Source organism: Acanthaster planci, linkage group LG02 (genome assembly GCF_054643075.1).
Source record: "Acanthaster planci isolate LZ-2023a linkage group LG02, COTS_SCS, whole genome shotgun sequence".
NCBI classification, from domain to species: Eukaryota; Metazoa; Echinodermata; class Asteroidea; order Valvatida; family Acanthasteridae; genus Acanthaster; species Acanthaster planci.
In genome coordinates this window covers 23,310,438-23,324,921 of record NC_141778.1, presented here as the reverse complement: position 1 = coordinate 23,324,921, position 14,484 = coordinate 23,310,438, and the positions used below count along the sequence as shown (strand labels likewise).

The 14,484-nt window shown below is 39.7% G+C and overlaps 2 protein-coding genes and 1 long non-coding RNA gene across 7 annotated transcripts in view; 1 reads left to right on the top strand and 2 right to left on the bottom strand.

The window, feature by feature from the left end:
- LOC147800042 (uncharacterized) overlaps positions 1-14,484 on the top strand; it is an 89,523-nt gene that overhangs the window by 2,631 nt on the left and 72,408 nt on the right. For all 5 annotated transcript variants that reach the window (XR_015424315.1, XR_015424312.1, XR_015424311.1 and 2 more), the window contains exon 2: positions 9,536-9,594. This is a non-coding gene — a long non-coding RNA (uncharacterized LOC147800042). The remainder of the gene's footprint in view (positions 1-9,535; positions 9,595-14,484) is intronic.
- Positions 341-5,611, bottom strand: LOC110984090 (uncharacterized). The gene is made up of 5 exons (XM_022243909.2): positions 5,048-5,611; positions 3,714-3,774; positions 2,556-2,749; positions 2,195-2,257; positions 341-1,786 (listed from the first exon to the last, which is right to left on the bottom strand). Exons 1-5 carry the CDS (start codon positions 5,120-5,122, stop codon positions 1,718-1,720), a joined length of 462 nt encoding a protein of 153 aa, XP_022099601.2. The 5' UTR covers positions 5,123-5,611; the 3' UTR covers positions 341-1,717.
- LOC110984084 (uncharacterized) lies at positions 6,579-12,839 on the bottom strand. Its single transcript, XM_022243902.2, has 7 exons — positions 12,643-12,839; positions 11,672-11,732; positions 10,761-10,864; positions 10,369-10,467; positions 9,748-9,819; positions 9,186-9,269; positions 6,579-8,907 (listed from the first exon to the last, which is right to left on the bottom strand). Exons 1-7 carry the CDS (start codon positions 12,715-12,717, stop codon positions 8,638-8,640), a joined length of 765 nt encoding a protein of 254 aa, XP_022099594.2. The 5' UTR covers positions 12,718-12,839; the 3' UTR covers positions 6,579-8,637.

Here is a 14,484-nt window from a genome sequence, read left to right as displayed (position 1 = left end):
CACCGATCAATGGTGGCTGTCATGTCGAGATGCTCTCGCCTCAGCAACTTGAACACATGACTTGTGTGTTTCTGTAAACCTTTTGTATAGGTTTTTTTTTACTTTTTTACTTTACTTTTTTACTTTAAGTCAAAAAAGCAGACTCATTGGCATGATGGGATTGGGCTGATGTGATGGGCCATGGCCATTTTGACTTCGTCTGTTCTGCTGCTCGTGGAGCCGAAAGATCCACAACTCTCTTTGCTGTTCATAATGACAGTGGCATGCTCAAAATACATGTTCCAGTCTTTTCGATAGAAGTAACGTGAAAAAACTATCGAAAGTAAAATCTGACACTGCCTTCTTGAGTACGGTTTAACAGCAGTCTGTACTTTAATTATGCAACTCTCCTCACATCTGGTTCATGCTGTTTATCAACAACCTTTTTATCTCTGAAATCAGATTTTAAAATTTATCAAAACTAACTCACAAATTAGATAATTTACTTTAAAATAGCTTGGCAGCACTTAGACTTACAAAGAGAAATAAAAATTATTTCCTTTTGTTTCAACAACCAAACTGCTCAAACACTATACTACCATTGTCCCATTTGATAGTGTATCGTCCTTATAATGAGCATGCATCCAGCATCAACGTGCTCCAGTCATCTGCAGGCAGCATCGTGGGAAGAGCCTCAGTCAGCAGGAATAGGTCTGACGCTTTACTATTTGCAAACCATGTCGGTCTGCTAATTAGTACGGAAAGAAATGAGAGTTTATCGGCTGATAAGAAGTGCCGGGTAACTACTTCATAGTTACAGCCGCCCCTTTGTACTTATGCAACCGTAGCTTACGTACGACGCAAGTGTGATCCACACCTTAGTACCGAACTACCGATCGAAGTATACGGGAGACTACAGGTACGTTTTATGTACCGAGAACAAGAAAATGTTAGTGGTGCTACTAATACGGAAACACCCTTGTACTTTCAAATAATAAAATCATGCATTACATAATAAATGTAACATTTTTGAAATTGTTTTGATTCAACCAATCGACATAACAACCGTGACTGAACAGTGGACTGAACTGCCCACTGCACTATTGCAAAGTGATTGCATCGTTTTTTTTTCCTAACTTGGAAAGTACAACACATACAGCATTGCACAAAATTTCAAATATAGCCTGTATACTGTCTGCACAGCTGTGGGCAAGTGGTAAATTGGTTCTCGTGCACGTCAACAAATCAACACCGCTCGTGAAAAAAATACAGAATGGCATTAGAATGGACCGTTTGTAATTGACAGGTCTGGATTTTATTCCTGGAACGACACAATATTCCTTCAGAAAGCATTTTGACCTACGGGTGTTGGCTCAGTAAACTTCCATTCAGGGTTTAAGAACAGAAATTGCCTCGATTCGACTCTGAATGGTTCCAATTCACAAGTTGTTCATTGTGACCAGTTTTATGGTTTTGATCACAGCCTAGACAAAAAGACAATTACCATTCACACTCAGAGAGTACATTGCAGTTCTAACTCCTTCAACGGAACCTTTCGCAGTGACACCTGTTCTACATATCTATATATTATCAACATCTATAGAACAAGTCCACGAACAGCTACACCCATGGCAAGGGAAATCAATCGATCTTGTTGGATGAGATTGAGAAATGCATCCTGCGCCCGCCATAGGAAAAAAGTGAAAGGGAGAAAATTTCCTCCTTGAATGGTGATATTTCAGTAACCCATTCCCCGGCCTGCTTTGAGCTCTTGGTACTGAGACACCACACAGAGGAAGCACATAATCTGTTGAAAAGAGAGAAAAGATAATTAGCTCGCAAAATTGCCCTGTTTTCGAAATTAGTATACATTTCCATAATTAGTTAAGAAGTGACGAGGTAAGAGTGGCTGTCAATATTTTCTTTTATAAAATCAAAGCAAGCATTTTAAAAAATTCAAATATTGTGTCGCGCTGGGCTGTGAATGTACACGTACGTACATGTACATGTAGGTGTGCTGTATTTTGAACGATCCAGTAAGCTCTTTTCCTGGCGTGTCCCCCTGCATGTTATGCCAGCCGCACGCGCCACACGATCGTGCACGCATGCCAGACATAATTCATGGCTGGGAGTGGTCAAAACACGGGGGGAGGCTTACCGGATGGGTCATCCGTGAAATCAATCTCTACAAATATCCAAATTTGCAGGAACTTACATTGACAGCAATGATTGCCATCATCATCAGAATAAACAAGAGATTGAGCACATGGAAGATCCTCTGAAAGAAATAAGAAGTCCAATGTTTATAGTTTCAAGCGTCGTACTGAAAGCATAATGACTCATCATGAAAAAGTGCATTTCAAAACCTGACATGTTTGTTATAGGATAGAAAGTGTTAGCTGTCACCTTCCCGGAAAAAATAGTATTTTTGCATTAAAAGCTACGTTTTCATTTCAGGAGAGTGGTCTCCGCTATCTGACATTATTGAGGGTCCAGATTTATTTTTCAAATTTAAACTGGATCATGAGTGTCTCCCAACGAAATTTAATACCTTCCCAAGCACACTGTAAACCCACCGTAAGGTCGACGATGTAAACGATTAAGAGCACACACAGCAGTAAGATAATGAGCGCCTTGATGATAATGTACGGTATCAGCATCGGTTTGAGATCTTGGTGGACTCCAATCACCATGAATATAGCCGTTATGAAGGCCAGTCCCGAAAAGATCATGCCAAAGATGGACGTCACGTAGTACATTGAGGAATCCTCTTGGGGGAAAGAAAGTGACAAGCTTTTATAAAGGGGTGTAACACTCCCATAGTTTGAAAACATAGAGGAAATCGGAGTAACTTGATGGGGGCGCCAGAGACGTAGTCTGCCCATTAGGTATGGCTTTGTACAATGCATTCCATATTCTAAAAGTATTTCAGGGACTGAGAAATAAATAGCATTTATTAATATACATCACAAAATGAAAATGTCGCGCTGTCGAAGAAGTTCAATGGCAATATAAATATCAACTTGCGCTTGAATATTATAGTAAATGTGACAGAAACTAACAGACGAAGCCATGCACTGTTGTCGTTAACTTTGTTGTAAACAAAAGCAAGAAACATTTTTTGGGTAGATCATTTCGTTTTAATATAATTCATCTGTGTTACCGTGAACTGAACAGTTCTGTTCACCCCATTAGAGCGTCCGTAGTTAAGTTTCTCCTTTTTTTATTGGGTGGAGTGGTTGACTTCGAGGGAGGTTGGTTGGTCGAGGGAAAAAAGTAAAGTGATAAAGATTACACACGCTTGCTTTTTCCCCAAAAATTCTTGAGATAGTGATTTTTTTCTGTAAGAAAATTCAGACTGTGATTGGCGGCATGAGAAGTTTTTTCCTCAGTCGGACTCCAGACAGGGTCAGGGGCAGTGGAAAGAAGTTTTCTGAACATTTTTTGCGTTATCTCTGCTTTTCCCTGTAGTGACTGGTTTTTCTAGGCTAGTTGTCTGTGTTCCGCCTTTGTATCTTCACGTGTTTGTATTGTTGACTGAAAATCGAATAAATAAAAAAGCATCAAAGGGTTTTTCCTTAGTCGGAGTCAAATAATGGGCTGGTGAGAAATGAGAATCCAAAAAATCTTAACTACGGATGCCCTCATAGAGGCATTACGGGATCGGGTTAAGGGGTTAAGGGGTTGTTGGGGAAGAAGGACGTTGCAAGTGATCGCAAGTTCTAAACACTTACCATAGTTTATTGTTATAACAATGATAACAGCAAAATACACAAAGCCCACCATGGCATAGACCTTCAAGGAAAGACAAAAATTGTTTTTTTGTATTAAAGCAAATACATGAATTGAACAAATTTTCAAATCAAATTTTAACTCCATTTGGACATTCGTCACTTCTTCGTGTAACTAATTCGAACTAAGTGGATAGTCACCAGCTTTGGAATACTGAAATACAATGATGGCCGATTTGTGAATCCTCCAAAAGAACAAAAAAAATTCTGAACGCGCTATCTTCTCTAAATGAAGCACGAAACAGTCGTTGGTTTGCCTGAGGAAAATATACTTTCGCTTCATATCATGTGGGACATAGTATTTCATCGTGCTGCGTGAACTGTGGGACTTTCTACAATGTATGCAGGACTGAAAATAGATCCGGACTGACCTTTAACGAGATTAAACTTACACTCTGTATAAAGTTTCGCGCAGTATATTAATTTTTCATCATATTCTTAAAAATGTTACCTTTAGTGACAACGCTTTTAATTGAGATACTATTGTGGTCCGAGGCACCTTTTTGCTTTCTTTATTTCCCCGATGCATTAATTTCGAATCATCGAGAATTTCGATACTTCAAATGGAAAGGATCCAGGAGGTTATCTATTAAACGTTGCTCCAGAATTTTGATAATTCAAATGGAAAGGATCCAGGAGGTAACTTATTAAACGTTGCTCTTCAAGATAGTGGTGACAGCATGAAAGTACAGATTCCACGTACAGTATATATGTACGTCACTAAGCATGCTTCTTCTGTTGTGTAGAATTAGAGCGAGAGTTGAAATAACTTGAGGAGAATCGGATCGGAGTTGGTTCAGTTTATGCTGAGACACACGAGGTGCATCAACGGCTGGCTTGTCCCGAATATACCCATTGTGTATCTAAAACACAGTTTGAGTTAATCCAGTGATCTGAACTTTCTTTACTAGCCTTATTGCATGTTCCTGTGTAGGTATTTTTGCGGCAACAAAATCATGATCAGCGCTCCTCGTGATCGAGCAAATTTTGCAGCTCACTTGCACTCTGATTCTATATTTGTCCGATACCAGACTCGTATTAATTGTAAAAATGCCTAGGGGCCTATAGGGTTAAACAGCGGTATATTACGTTTTATTAAACTGAAGTTTTATTTATGTAAAAAAATTTAGCCGAAATGCAATTGCCCTGGCAGGTCGAGAAGCCTCAATGTTACTTTGATTTACTGCCTAATAGCCCTGCATGAATATACAGATTTCGATCTTCCAGAGGGCCTACGTCAATACATAAACAAAAGAATTTTGAGTACTGGGACTTACCAGGGTATAAATTCCACTTGCAAAGGAGCCAGTGCGGACATTGTCAAAGCACAAACATCTATTTAATATCGCCATGATTTCGCTTGAATCAAAGTTTTCCACCAACTTAAATGTTCAGAATTTCCGAGTTGCGAAAAAGCTGCCATACACTCTGATGGAAAGGGTGGCATATCTCGTCGTAGATGGCAGTATTGCTCCTCGTCGCCATATCGCTCACGAACCATACTTGGAAGCAATCACTAACCTGGCCGGCTTCCCATCGACCGTCACTCACTTGTTCAACTTTTCCTTAACCCTTCAGTTCGCCGTGGACGCTCAGCCGATGAGCAGAAGGAATGCAAGCCTGATCGCTCATGTCCATATGACTTCGCGCGTGGAGTGGACGTACAATACTGTGTTTAACATATGCGAAGCGTTCTGCGTGTTCGCAGGCGTGAAGGCTGCACGTAATTATAGACCAACCAAGCCACAGGGAAGCAGACTTGGTAACGTGAGCATTTTCCCGTCGCCCCCGTATGGGTGGTGGGTATGGGTAAATTCTTTTCTCAAAATTTTGTGAAGGAAGTGCGTCCCAAGTATCTTTCTATCTACTTTCTGTCTGAATACGTACATGTAATAGCGCGCATGTACCTGATACGCGCGCGTGGAATGTTGCCCCTAAACCAATAACGACTCGAATAGGTTACGTCATGTATGCATCCTTAAGTAATTAGCCCATCTCATTACGCCTGTACAGCCCAAGGTGTGAGGTGGGCAAATTATTTAAGGGCACGAACAAACGTGCACAGCAACCAGTAGGCATTCATAGAAATTTCAGGGAGTTGTCAGTCCTCACTTGTGTCATTTAGTTGATTTGGGTGCGTCTTTATATGTCCCGTTGAATTTGAACCTTGATTGTTTTGCACTGTACACTAACAGATTCAACTAACTTGATGAAAGAACGAGGACTTGTTCGAGGGTTGGCTTTACAGTAAGATGTCAAACACTGGATGTCATAGAATCTCACGTCATAGTCCAAAAAGTTATCTATATGATAAAAAGGTCACACATGTCCCTTTTTTGTTTGAAGTATAATAAACATACACAATTTTGATATCACTTTCTGTTGAACCTGGATTTTATTGTGGGTCATGAGTCTGAATAAGATTTCTTGCTAGCTTGTGTGCATGCGTATAGGTGATTTTCCAACAAGGAATCTGACGTCGTGACGTTGAGGATTGCTTGCCGGGCTAGAATTCATGTGTCATGCATTCTACGGCTGTTTTCAGAGGTTCGGGAAATGATTGGGTTGAAAACATATACATGTCCTGTACTTTGAAAGCAAGTACACATGCCCGTCCGAATCAGCTGGCATCGTCCTGGATTAACACACACCCACAGGAAGTGGATACAGCCGCCATGACCAATTTCTTTTTTTTTCAAATCGGCTTTTCAGTCCCTTCCAGATTTAGTCAGCCGTAACTTTCCGGTCTTTCTTCAATGCTTTCATGATTGGAGGACCGTGAAGGATTGCAAACTACGAGGAGCGAAGTTTGCTCTTTTTTCTTTCTTTTTTTCTTTATTATTTGATTTCATTAAAAAAATTCCTTTAAAAAAATAAATATACTAGGCCTGTCTGTTCCGATTGGACAGTTTATTTGTTATTATTGTTATTGTTATTGGTTTATTAATTCATGTGTAGTGGCCACTGGTCAAATTGTACATGATTTACAATAAAATATATCAGGATGAATAAAAACAAGATATAACATTTACGGTACATAAAAACATTACATATTAGCATTGTAAACAACTAAATTGACACAAGACTTAAAAACAAAACGTATTGGAAAATTAAAAAAAACACTTAATTTGAATTAATAAGGTTGATGTAATGTGGAATTGGGCTATTCTTCAAATGGGAAGTTTTAAGCAGGACTAGAAGAGATTTTATTTGAATTCCGGAGGATGCTACCACGGCAAGTGGATCTAGACAGGGGAAATAAAGATTAAGATTTACCACTATCATTCTTCAGGATCTCCATGGCAAAATTGAGGCAGTGCAACTCTCTCCTAGAGTACAATGGGTCGTGATTTAAACGTTGGAGGGCAAAATTATACGAGAGATTTTTTGGCGAATATTATCCTTTAAGCTTTTTTTTCTGAATATTTTCAATACCACTACATGGATTCACAGTCAGTCCTGAATGCCGTATGACATCGACATTATGTCTCTTTGGTCGTGGATTGAACCATCTAGTTTAAGACGGGATTTCAATATTTAGTCACTGTAACGGTAGGAAATAAATTCTTTTCGACAAAGATGAACTTTTTTACGGCAATGGTTTTTCAAAGACTTAAAAGGCAATAGAAAATACAGACTTTGTGTGATTTTCCCTTGCGCTTGCAAGCTGACAATATGATTTTTATGGCTTTGTATTTGCTTTGGCCTCCCCGTTAAAGTTTCTTCATTATTGACCTTTTTATGAATTGCTCCCAAGGAGAAATTTCTCCGTTTAAATTCTGTAGTCAATAAAAAAAATTCTTCATCTTCATTTTCAGACAGCATAAAACTGAAAAGAAAATCTGTCTTCTCATTGGTTTAGTTAATTGCTGAAAATATAACCAAAAAATATTGGTCATCAAAAGCCATCTGTATGACTTAAAACAGTAGTAATTCAAGGATGGCCCAGTTTAAAAATTCCAGACGCACACAAATTAATTTACTCATGAACAAACAATAGATGACAGCTCCACAGAACGATGAAATAACCAGAAATGTTACAGACGATAACGGGTTGACTGACTAAAGAGTGCTTTACACAATTCACAGAATGAAAGTTTCGAGGAAGTTCAACCTGGGAAAGGCCTCCTCCTCGCTGTCTCTACTGCCTCTAAATCATGAAAAGGGAAGTGTCAGAGCATACGTGAAGGGGTACGATTGTCACAGAGTATAATTTACAATCTAGTCAACCACTGATCAAATAAATCCATCCGGTCCAAACTCATAGCTCACATGCACTTAGGGCGTGGAAGAACAACGACAAGGTTTTGACAGTGTCCATTTTGAACAATGTGTGACTTAACACAAAACACGGCGACCAGTATCCAACTTGCAAGGACTTCTGAGGACACGATTAAATCCCCTGGATTATTGTGTTCGGTCTTAAGACTGAGCTGCTGGGATTTGCCGAAATTGCCTGATTACAACAAGAACTTTACATGTTTCAAAAGGACCTTAAAAAAAGAAATTCACGTTTTATAGTAAAGCCCTTCTTCAAAATTCTCTCTTTGCAAAGGTATTTTTGCGACGAGAGGTGACCGTATTTACAGCTTTAAATTAAACCAGAAAATGTGCAAAATTATTACCGAAGATTGCCAAAGAGTGGTTTTGAAAACTGCAGAAATAATTCACAAAGACTTTGTTCTTGTTTGCTGACAGTTTTGGTGAAATTTGCCATTTCGTTAAAATGAAACCAAGAAATGTTTTCTTACTTCGCTGATTTCAATTTATGGCCTAAAAACTTAAGGTAATGTGCGGTTTTTATGACTGGTGTAGTATTAATCTGCACTTGATAATTTGGAAGACTGATGTTGAACCCTGATGGTACTTAAGGATTGTAGGGCATCTCTTTCTCAGAGTAGGCCGGTGGGCTTTCGACACCCTGAGGGGGAGAGTGAGGATATCCCCCGTGGGCTGCGGGAGAGTAACCCACCTGGGGTGGGTAGCCTGGCTGTGGTGGGTAGCCTTGGTGGGATGGGTAGCCCTGCTGAGGCGTATAGCCTCCATAGCCCTGCAATGGTGCGCTACCTTGTTGAGTCACAATAACAGCAGTGCCACCGACGGTAGGGGCAGTTGTGGAGATGAAGGTAGTGTGTCGCTGTCAAGAAGATGATATGGTTGATTTTTCTCGTTTATTTTGGGAACCAACAACCTCTGAACGTGTAAGTGCATAAGTATTAAACCAAAGAAGAAGAAAATGTAACGGTGGGAGAAATGGGAACTTAAGATGATCTCGAATTTCTGACGTTTAAAAAGAAAAGCCAGAAAATTTAATAAAGCAGTCCTCCAGACGCGTACTTGCGTCCCAGTCATTAATATAAGCCAGTGCTAGTCACACTGAAGCAACTCTAAAACCAGTTATCAGTTTTTGTTTACCCTGGCTGCCAGTACGTCCTCAATGCGGCCACGCCCATCCCTCAACTCTTGGTACTGAGACACCACACAAAGGAAACAAATCCCCTAAGTCAGAAGAAAAGACATCAATTAAAACTGGAAGTAAGATGTGGTGAGTTGTGATTTCCTCAAAGCTGGTGCAGTGGAGCTCGTTTGTCGTTACTTCAAAAGTGACCGTAACCCAAAATCTTGAATTTCTATGATACTTTGTACATACGGTTCATGATAAACTTCAAGCTCTGCTGATGGGGATAACCTATGATCCTAACAAGCCAAGATATCTCCAAAGATGAGCAAATTGTCAATTTAAATTCCCCCATCTTTCTCCACAGATCCTCGCGGCGGGCTTGTCACTGTCTCCGCTGGTCATCTGCTGGATAAGCCTATCAAGGTAAATTATACTGCCATTTCTTCCCCTTCAAAAAGCGTAGATCATTTTGTTGTAACCTAAGTACTTAGACTAATTATTGTATTTGGAATTCCAGTGTTGCACAAGATACGTACTCCACTTTTGCGTTGCAGTATAGATAAACAGTATACTTACATCCATAAGAGTGAAAAACACCAGAAGAGCGATGCCAAAGCCATATGCATAAGTGTTCACGTAGTACGAAGGCTATTTTAATGGGGAAGGGGTAGAAGAAAGACATGAGTTGTCATTGTCAATAATGATATTGAAATGGACATGGATTAGTAATTATCTACGCGTGTTGGTTTCAGGGTGTAGATCTAAAGAGGGGGATGAGGCATCAACACCCCTTGCTCTGACATGCACCAAAAACGGAATAAATGAATGAAAATGGGTCACTTAGGAGACATTCACGTAAGAAGGTACACGAACTTTACTGTCCCATAATTAAATATTCCCTAATCTGATCTGAACTAAACTTTGTATGTTTTCAATTTAGACCCTTATCTATCATATCTCAAAATTTTGACAGTAAAATTCGGCCTCCTTCTGTTAGCTTGGGCATTATGTCTCCCTTAGGGAGACATTTTAATGTCTCCCAAAGGGAGACATTTAAGTTTAAGGCCGGCTACGTGACGGGCTCTCGACCATGGCTAAAATGTCTGAGGTATTCGTGAATAATAAAAATAGGCCGTCGAATGTGAAGCTTGAAGGGTACGGCACACAAAATCAAATTGACGTCATATAAATACATACATGGACCAAAATGATGATGAATAAGACAAGTGACACACATTGCATCAGTACCACGATGGGCATCGCAATCATGTAAGGTATCAGGTAGCCACGTTTGTCCTGTGTAGGCAAACCCACAAAAGGAAGAAACGATTGAGTTAATTTAAATAGAACTGTTATTAACACTTGAATGAAGCAGTCTGGGAATTTTAGGTCACAACTTGCAAAGGGCCGCCCGAATTTTCTCCTTCATTTGCAAACTAATGCACCAATGGGTTTATCGTTGCTTGGAATGACAGACCAAAGTTTGCATGTTCAAGACACCCCCCCCCCAAAAAAATAGACCGCCCATTTACTTTTTATGGGGAGGGTGTTACCCATACAGAGAGTTAAATTCATACTACGGATCTTACCGTTGAAACTCCCACAAGAAGCAGAATGGAGGAAAAGAAAACCAAGCACATCAATGCGAGATCGAAGCAGTTCACAATGAAGGCAACGTTAGTCTGGGATAGACCTTTGTACAGCAGAAACAATTAACACACGTTAGACACGCGTAGAGGAAGCATTACACCAACAAAAAGAAACCTTCAGTATTTAACTTCCCCGCGAGTGCGGTCCAGAGGGTTGGGGTTGCTCTGAGATCAAATTGAAATAAATTTGAAAAACCTATAGCAATCAGGCGGTAGGGCGGTCAATGGAGTGAAACAAATCCAGTGAAATAAAATAAAAAAATAAATCATCACACAGATAAACGAATGCAATAAAATACACATCATAGTAATGAAAAAAAGAAGACACCCAACAAGGGTTATTACGAGAAAAAGGTCTTCTCCCCTATATCATCATACCACGTGAATACAGGTTTAGTGCATCAGTAATATAATGTAATACATTACTTATTATGTTCGCCTGTCAGCAACAATCGTATAAAAGAAAAGAACATCCTCCCCGCCCACCCACCCCCAAAAAGAAATCTTGGGTTTGCCCCTGCTAAAGTTAATGCTAAAAATGAATGCATAAATATCGTGTTAGCGACGTTCTACTATATGTACATACCGTAATATTGTGTTATAAAGAGAAGTTTTGTAAAGCAAGTTGGGAGAAACATTTAAATCTCTCGCTTTGAACCCATATACATGTATATTCAAGATTTTTTATATGAAAGGTTATCGCAGGTGCATTAAAACCGCACCATGAAACAGTCCACTGTCCAGAAATAATTAAAACAAGAAAAGCTGTTTGCTATCGGCCTAATTAGAAAACAGCTTGTGTGCAATATGTACTGGTCCAGGAGAAAATAGAGATGGACGAGCAGTCTTACCATATTGGTTGTACTCCCATATCTGCCATCCTCCATATCCCAAGGAAATCAAAGCATAGATCTGGGGTAAAATGCATGGCATGACTAATTACAGAGGGACTGAGGAATTTCCGATAGACGAAACAACTATTGACACTAAAACTAATGGACTGCGATGTTTCATTAATTCACCTGCACTCAGTCATTGACCAATGAACGATCTCCCTAAAGCTGACACGCGGAGAATGGTGACATGATGAAACCTCTTCACAAAATGAGATTATGTCAGTAATGCATGTCATGGTTCCCCTCCGCCCACACACACACCTTTACGTGTATCCTATGCCAAGTGGGAAATTTACTTTGTTCTCGTGAAGCACAGATTCACGAGAAAAAAAATAAGCACACTTTGAAAATTCCTTATTTTTGAGTAAGTTCCAAATATCAGTTTGGTGAAATCCTTCCGGGGTACCGTTTAGTACCCCACAAGTACGATGAATGATGTTCCGCCCAATGCCGCTCTATTGCACTACAGTGATGTAGTAAACGCCACTCAATGTGACTGGTATCATGATACTTCGATTCCGTGACATGTAATGTCTGAAATGATTAACAGATACTTATTTTCTTATGTTCAGAACATAAGTTGGGATACAATTCTGGACTTTTCAAATCACTGTCATATTACCATAATACCCTTTCATTTGTGTCCATTGTCGAATCAAGTATTTGTGTATTTTACCTTTAAAACCCTCAAATATTTTTATTGACCGTGTTTGCCGCATTTTCACCCCTTTAAATGAACTTGATTGGTTATATTCATGCTGTTTCATTGTGGCAAGATTTATGTACTGGTGTATAACACGCGACTGATCATATTCATGAATGTCATTTATTAATTAACTGTGATTATTACCATGAGGACTGGGAGGTTACTTGTTCGTGGCCAAGTTTATAGTTCACTTTACGTCACTGGCTTTGATTGTACTCACCATGGAATATATTCCCGATGCAGTCGAGCCGCTTCTGACGTTGTCAAAACAGCAACATCTCTGCATAATTGCCATGACGATGTAGGAAGCGAGCGTTCAAATGCGTGTTTGCACAACCGTGGGCAAGGGACTGGGTAAATCGAAAATGGCTGCTTAAAATATGCTGTTTTGCACGTAGCTAAAATACATGCAGTGCAGTCAAAGTGGACCTTGCCCCCATCAACGGGCGTCATTCAGCATAACTGCATGACTAAGATGTTCTATTCAGCGCTTTATGGACGCTGAAAATGGCGACCAGTGTACTTGAACTTCGGCAACCATAAGGGTAAATTCAATTCATGTGCAAATATAAACCTATAGATCTGGTTAAATATCGAATGAAATATTCCAACAGATACATGTATTCAAAGTGTCTGAAATACCTAATGATCGAGGATCGTCAGATATTGTTCCCGTATTTAAGAAAGGTGGATTGGTTATTCTAAAGCCAAGCAAATTACAGTACCGTATTCCGTATTACTTTCATCATCTGCGAGCCTCTTGAACATATTGTCGTTTTGTTTTAATGGTGGTTTCAGGTACTCGGGCTATTTACGCCAATAACTATACGTTTACTCATAACTGTATCTTGTAAAGACCGAACTTACACTTTAATGAACTTTGTAACTCTGCACCTCTATTCGAGTCTTGTTCACCATGTAGTATAGCGGTGATCCTAGGGTATTTACTCTCGTTGGTAAACATTTATAACCCGCCACAGTATTTGTCTTTAAGTCTCACTGGGGAAAATCTATCCAACTGTGGGTGTGGCCCAACAAAAAACCTTCCGCGTCCCCTGCTCGAGTGTGTGTATTGATGCATCATTATATCAGAGCCACTCTGGGGAAGCTTGGCAAAAATTGGCAAGATCCAAAGACGAGCTGTTCGGTGTGTGTTTTGTGACTATGCTATCCCCTCCAGTGTGCCTGAAATCTCAGCAGAGCCTCTGGAGCACATCTATACACGCACCCGAGCCCGATTATCATGCACTATCTATCACGAAAGCAGTATATTATTCCCAATAACATTCTTTTGCACGGACATCGGGTAACATCTCAACGGTTGCATTTAGTTTTTTTTCCGAAGGGGCGCAAACATGGCTTATACATTGAATACCTCGATTGTGCAGAAATCCTCATAGCACCGAAGAACTTACAATTACAATATTGATGTACAGTACGTGTACATGTATACAGAAAAACTGACATTTGGGTCATTCTTTATTTAAGGGGTCCAATTTGTTCTTGTCCCTGTTACATCCTGGCACATGATTTGGTTACTTTAGAATGATATCCCACAATGTCACACGTCGTTCTTTTGCACGGACATCGGGTAACATCTCAACGGTTGCATTTAGTTTTTTTTCCGAAGGGGCGCAAACATGGCTTATACATTGAATACCTCGATTGTGCAGAAATCCTCATAGCACCGAAGAACTTACAATTACAATATTGATGTACAGTACGTGTACATGTATACAGAAAAACTGACATTTGGGTCATTCTTTATTTAAGGGGTCCAATTTGTTCTTGTCCCTGTTACATCCTGGCACATGATTTGGTTACTTTAGAATGATATCCCACAATGTCACACGTCGTTCTTTTGCACGGACATCGGGTAACATCTCAACGGTTGCATTTAGTTTTTTTTCCGAAGGGGCGCAAACATGGCTTATACATTGAATACCTCGATTGTGCAGAAATCCTCATAGCACCGAAGAACTTACAATTACAATATTGATGTACAGTACGTGTACATGTATACAGAAAAACTGACATTTGGGTCATTCTTTATTTAAGGGGT

Excerpts from the sequence above, each read along its gene's own strand:
- LOC110984090 (XM_022243909.2), bottom strand. The coding sequence starts at position 5,122 with ATGGCGATATTAAATAGATGTTTGTGCTTTGACAATGTCCGCACTGGC. Across the intron at positions 2,750-3,713 it reads TGTTATAACAATAAACTATG|AGGATTCCTCAATGTACTAC; the intron begins GTAAGTGTTTAG and ends CTTTCCCCCAAG. Across the intron at positions 2,258-2,555 it reads TTTACATCGTCGACCTTACG|AGGATCTTCCATGTGCTCAA; the intron begins GTGGGTTTACAG and ends TATTTCTTTCAG.
- LOC110984084 (XM_022243902.2), bottom strand. The coding sequence starts at position 12,717 with ATGGCAATTATGCAGAGATGTTGCTGTTTTGACAACGTCAGAAGCGGC. Across the intron at positions 10,865-11,671 it reads ATGGGAGTACAACCAATATG|GTCTATCCCAGACTAACGTT; the intron begins GTAAGACTGCTC and ends TGCTGTACAAAG. Across the intron at positions 9,820-10,368 it reads TCATCATCATTTTGGTCCAT|CCTTCGTACTACGTGAACAC; the intron begins GTATGTATTTAT and ends CCATTAAAATAG.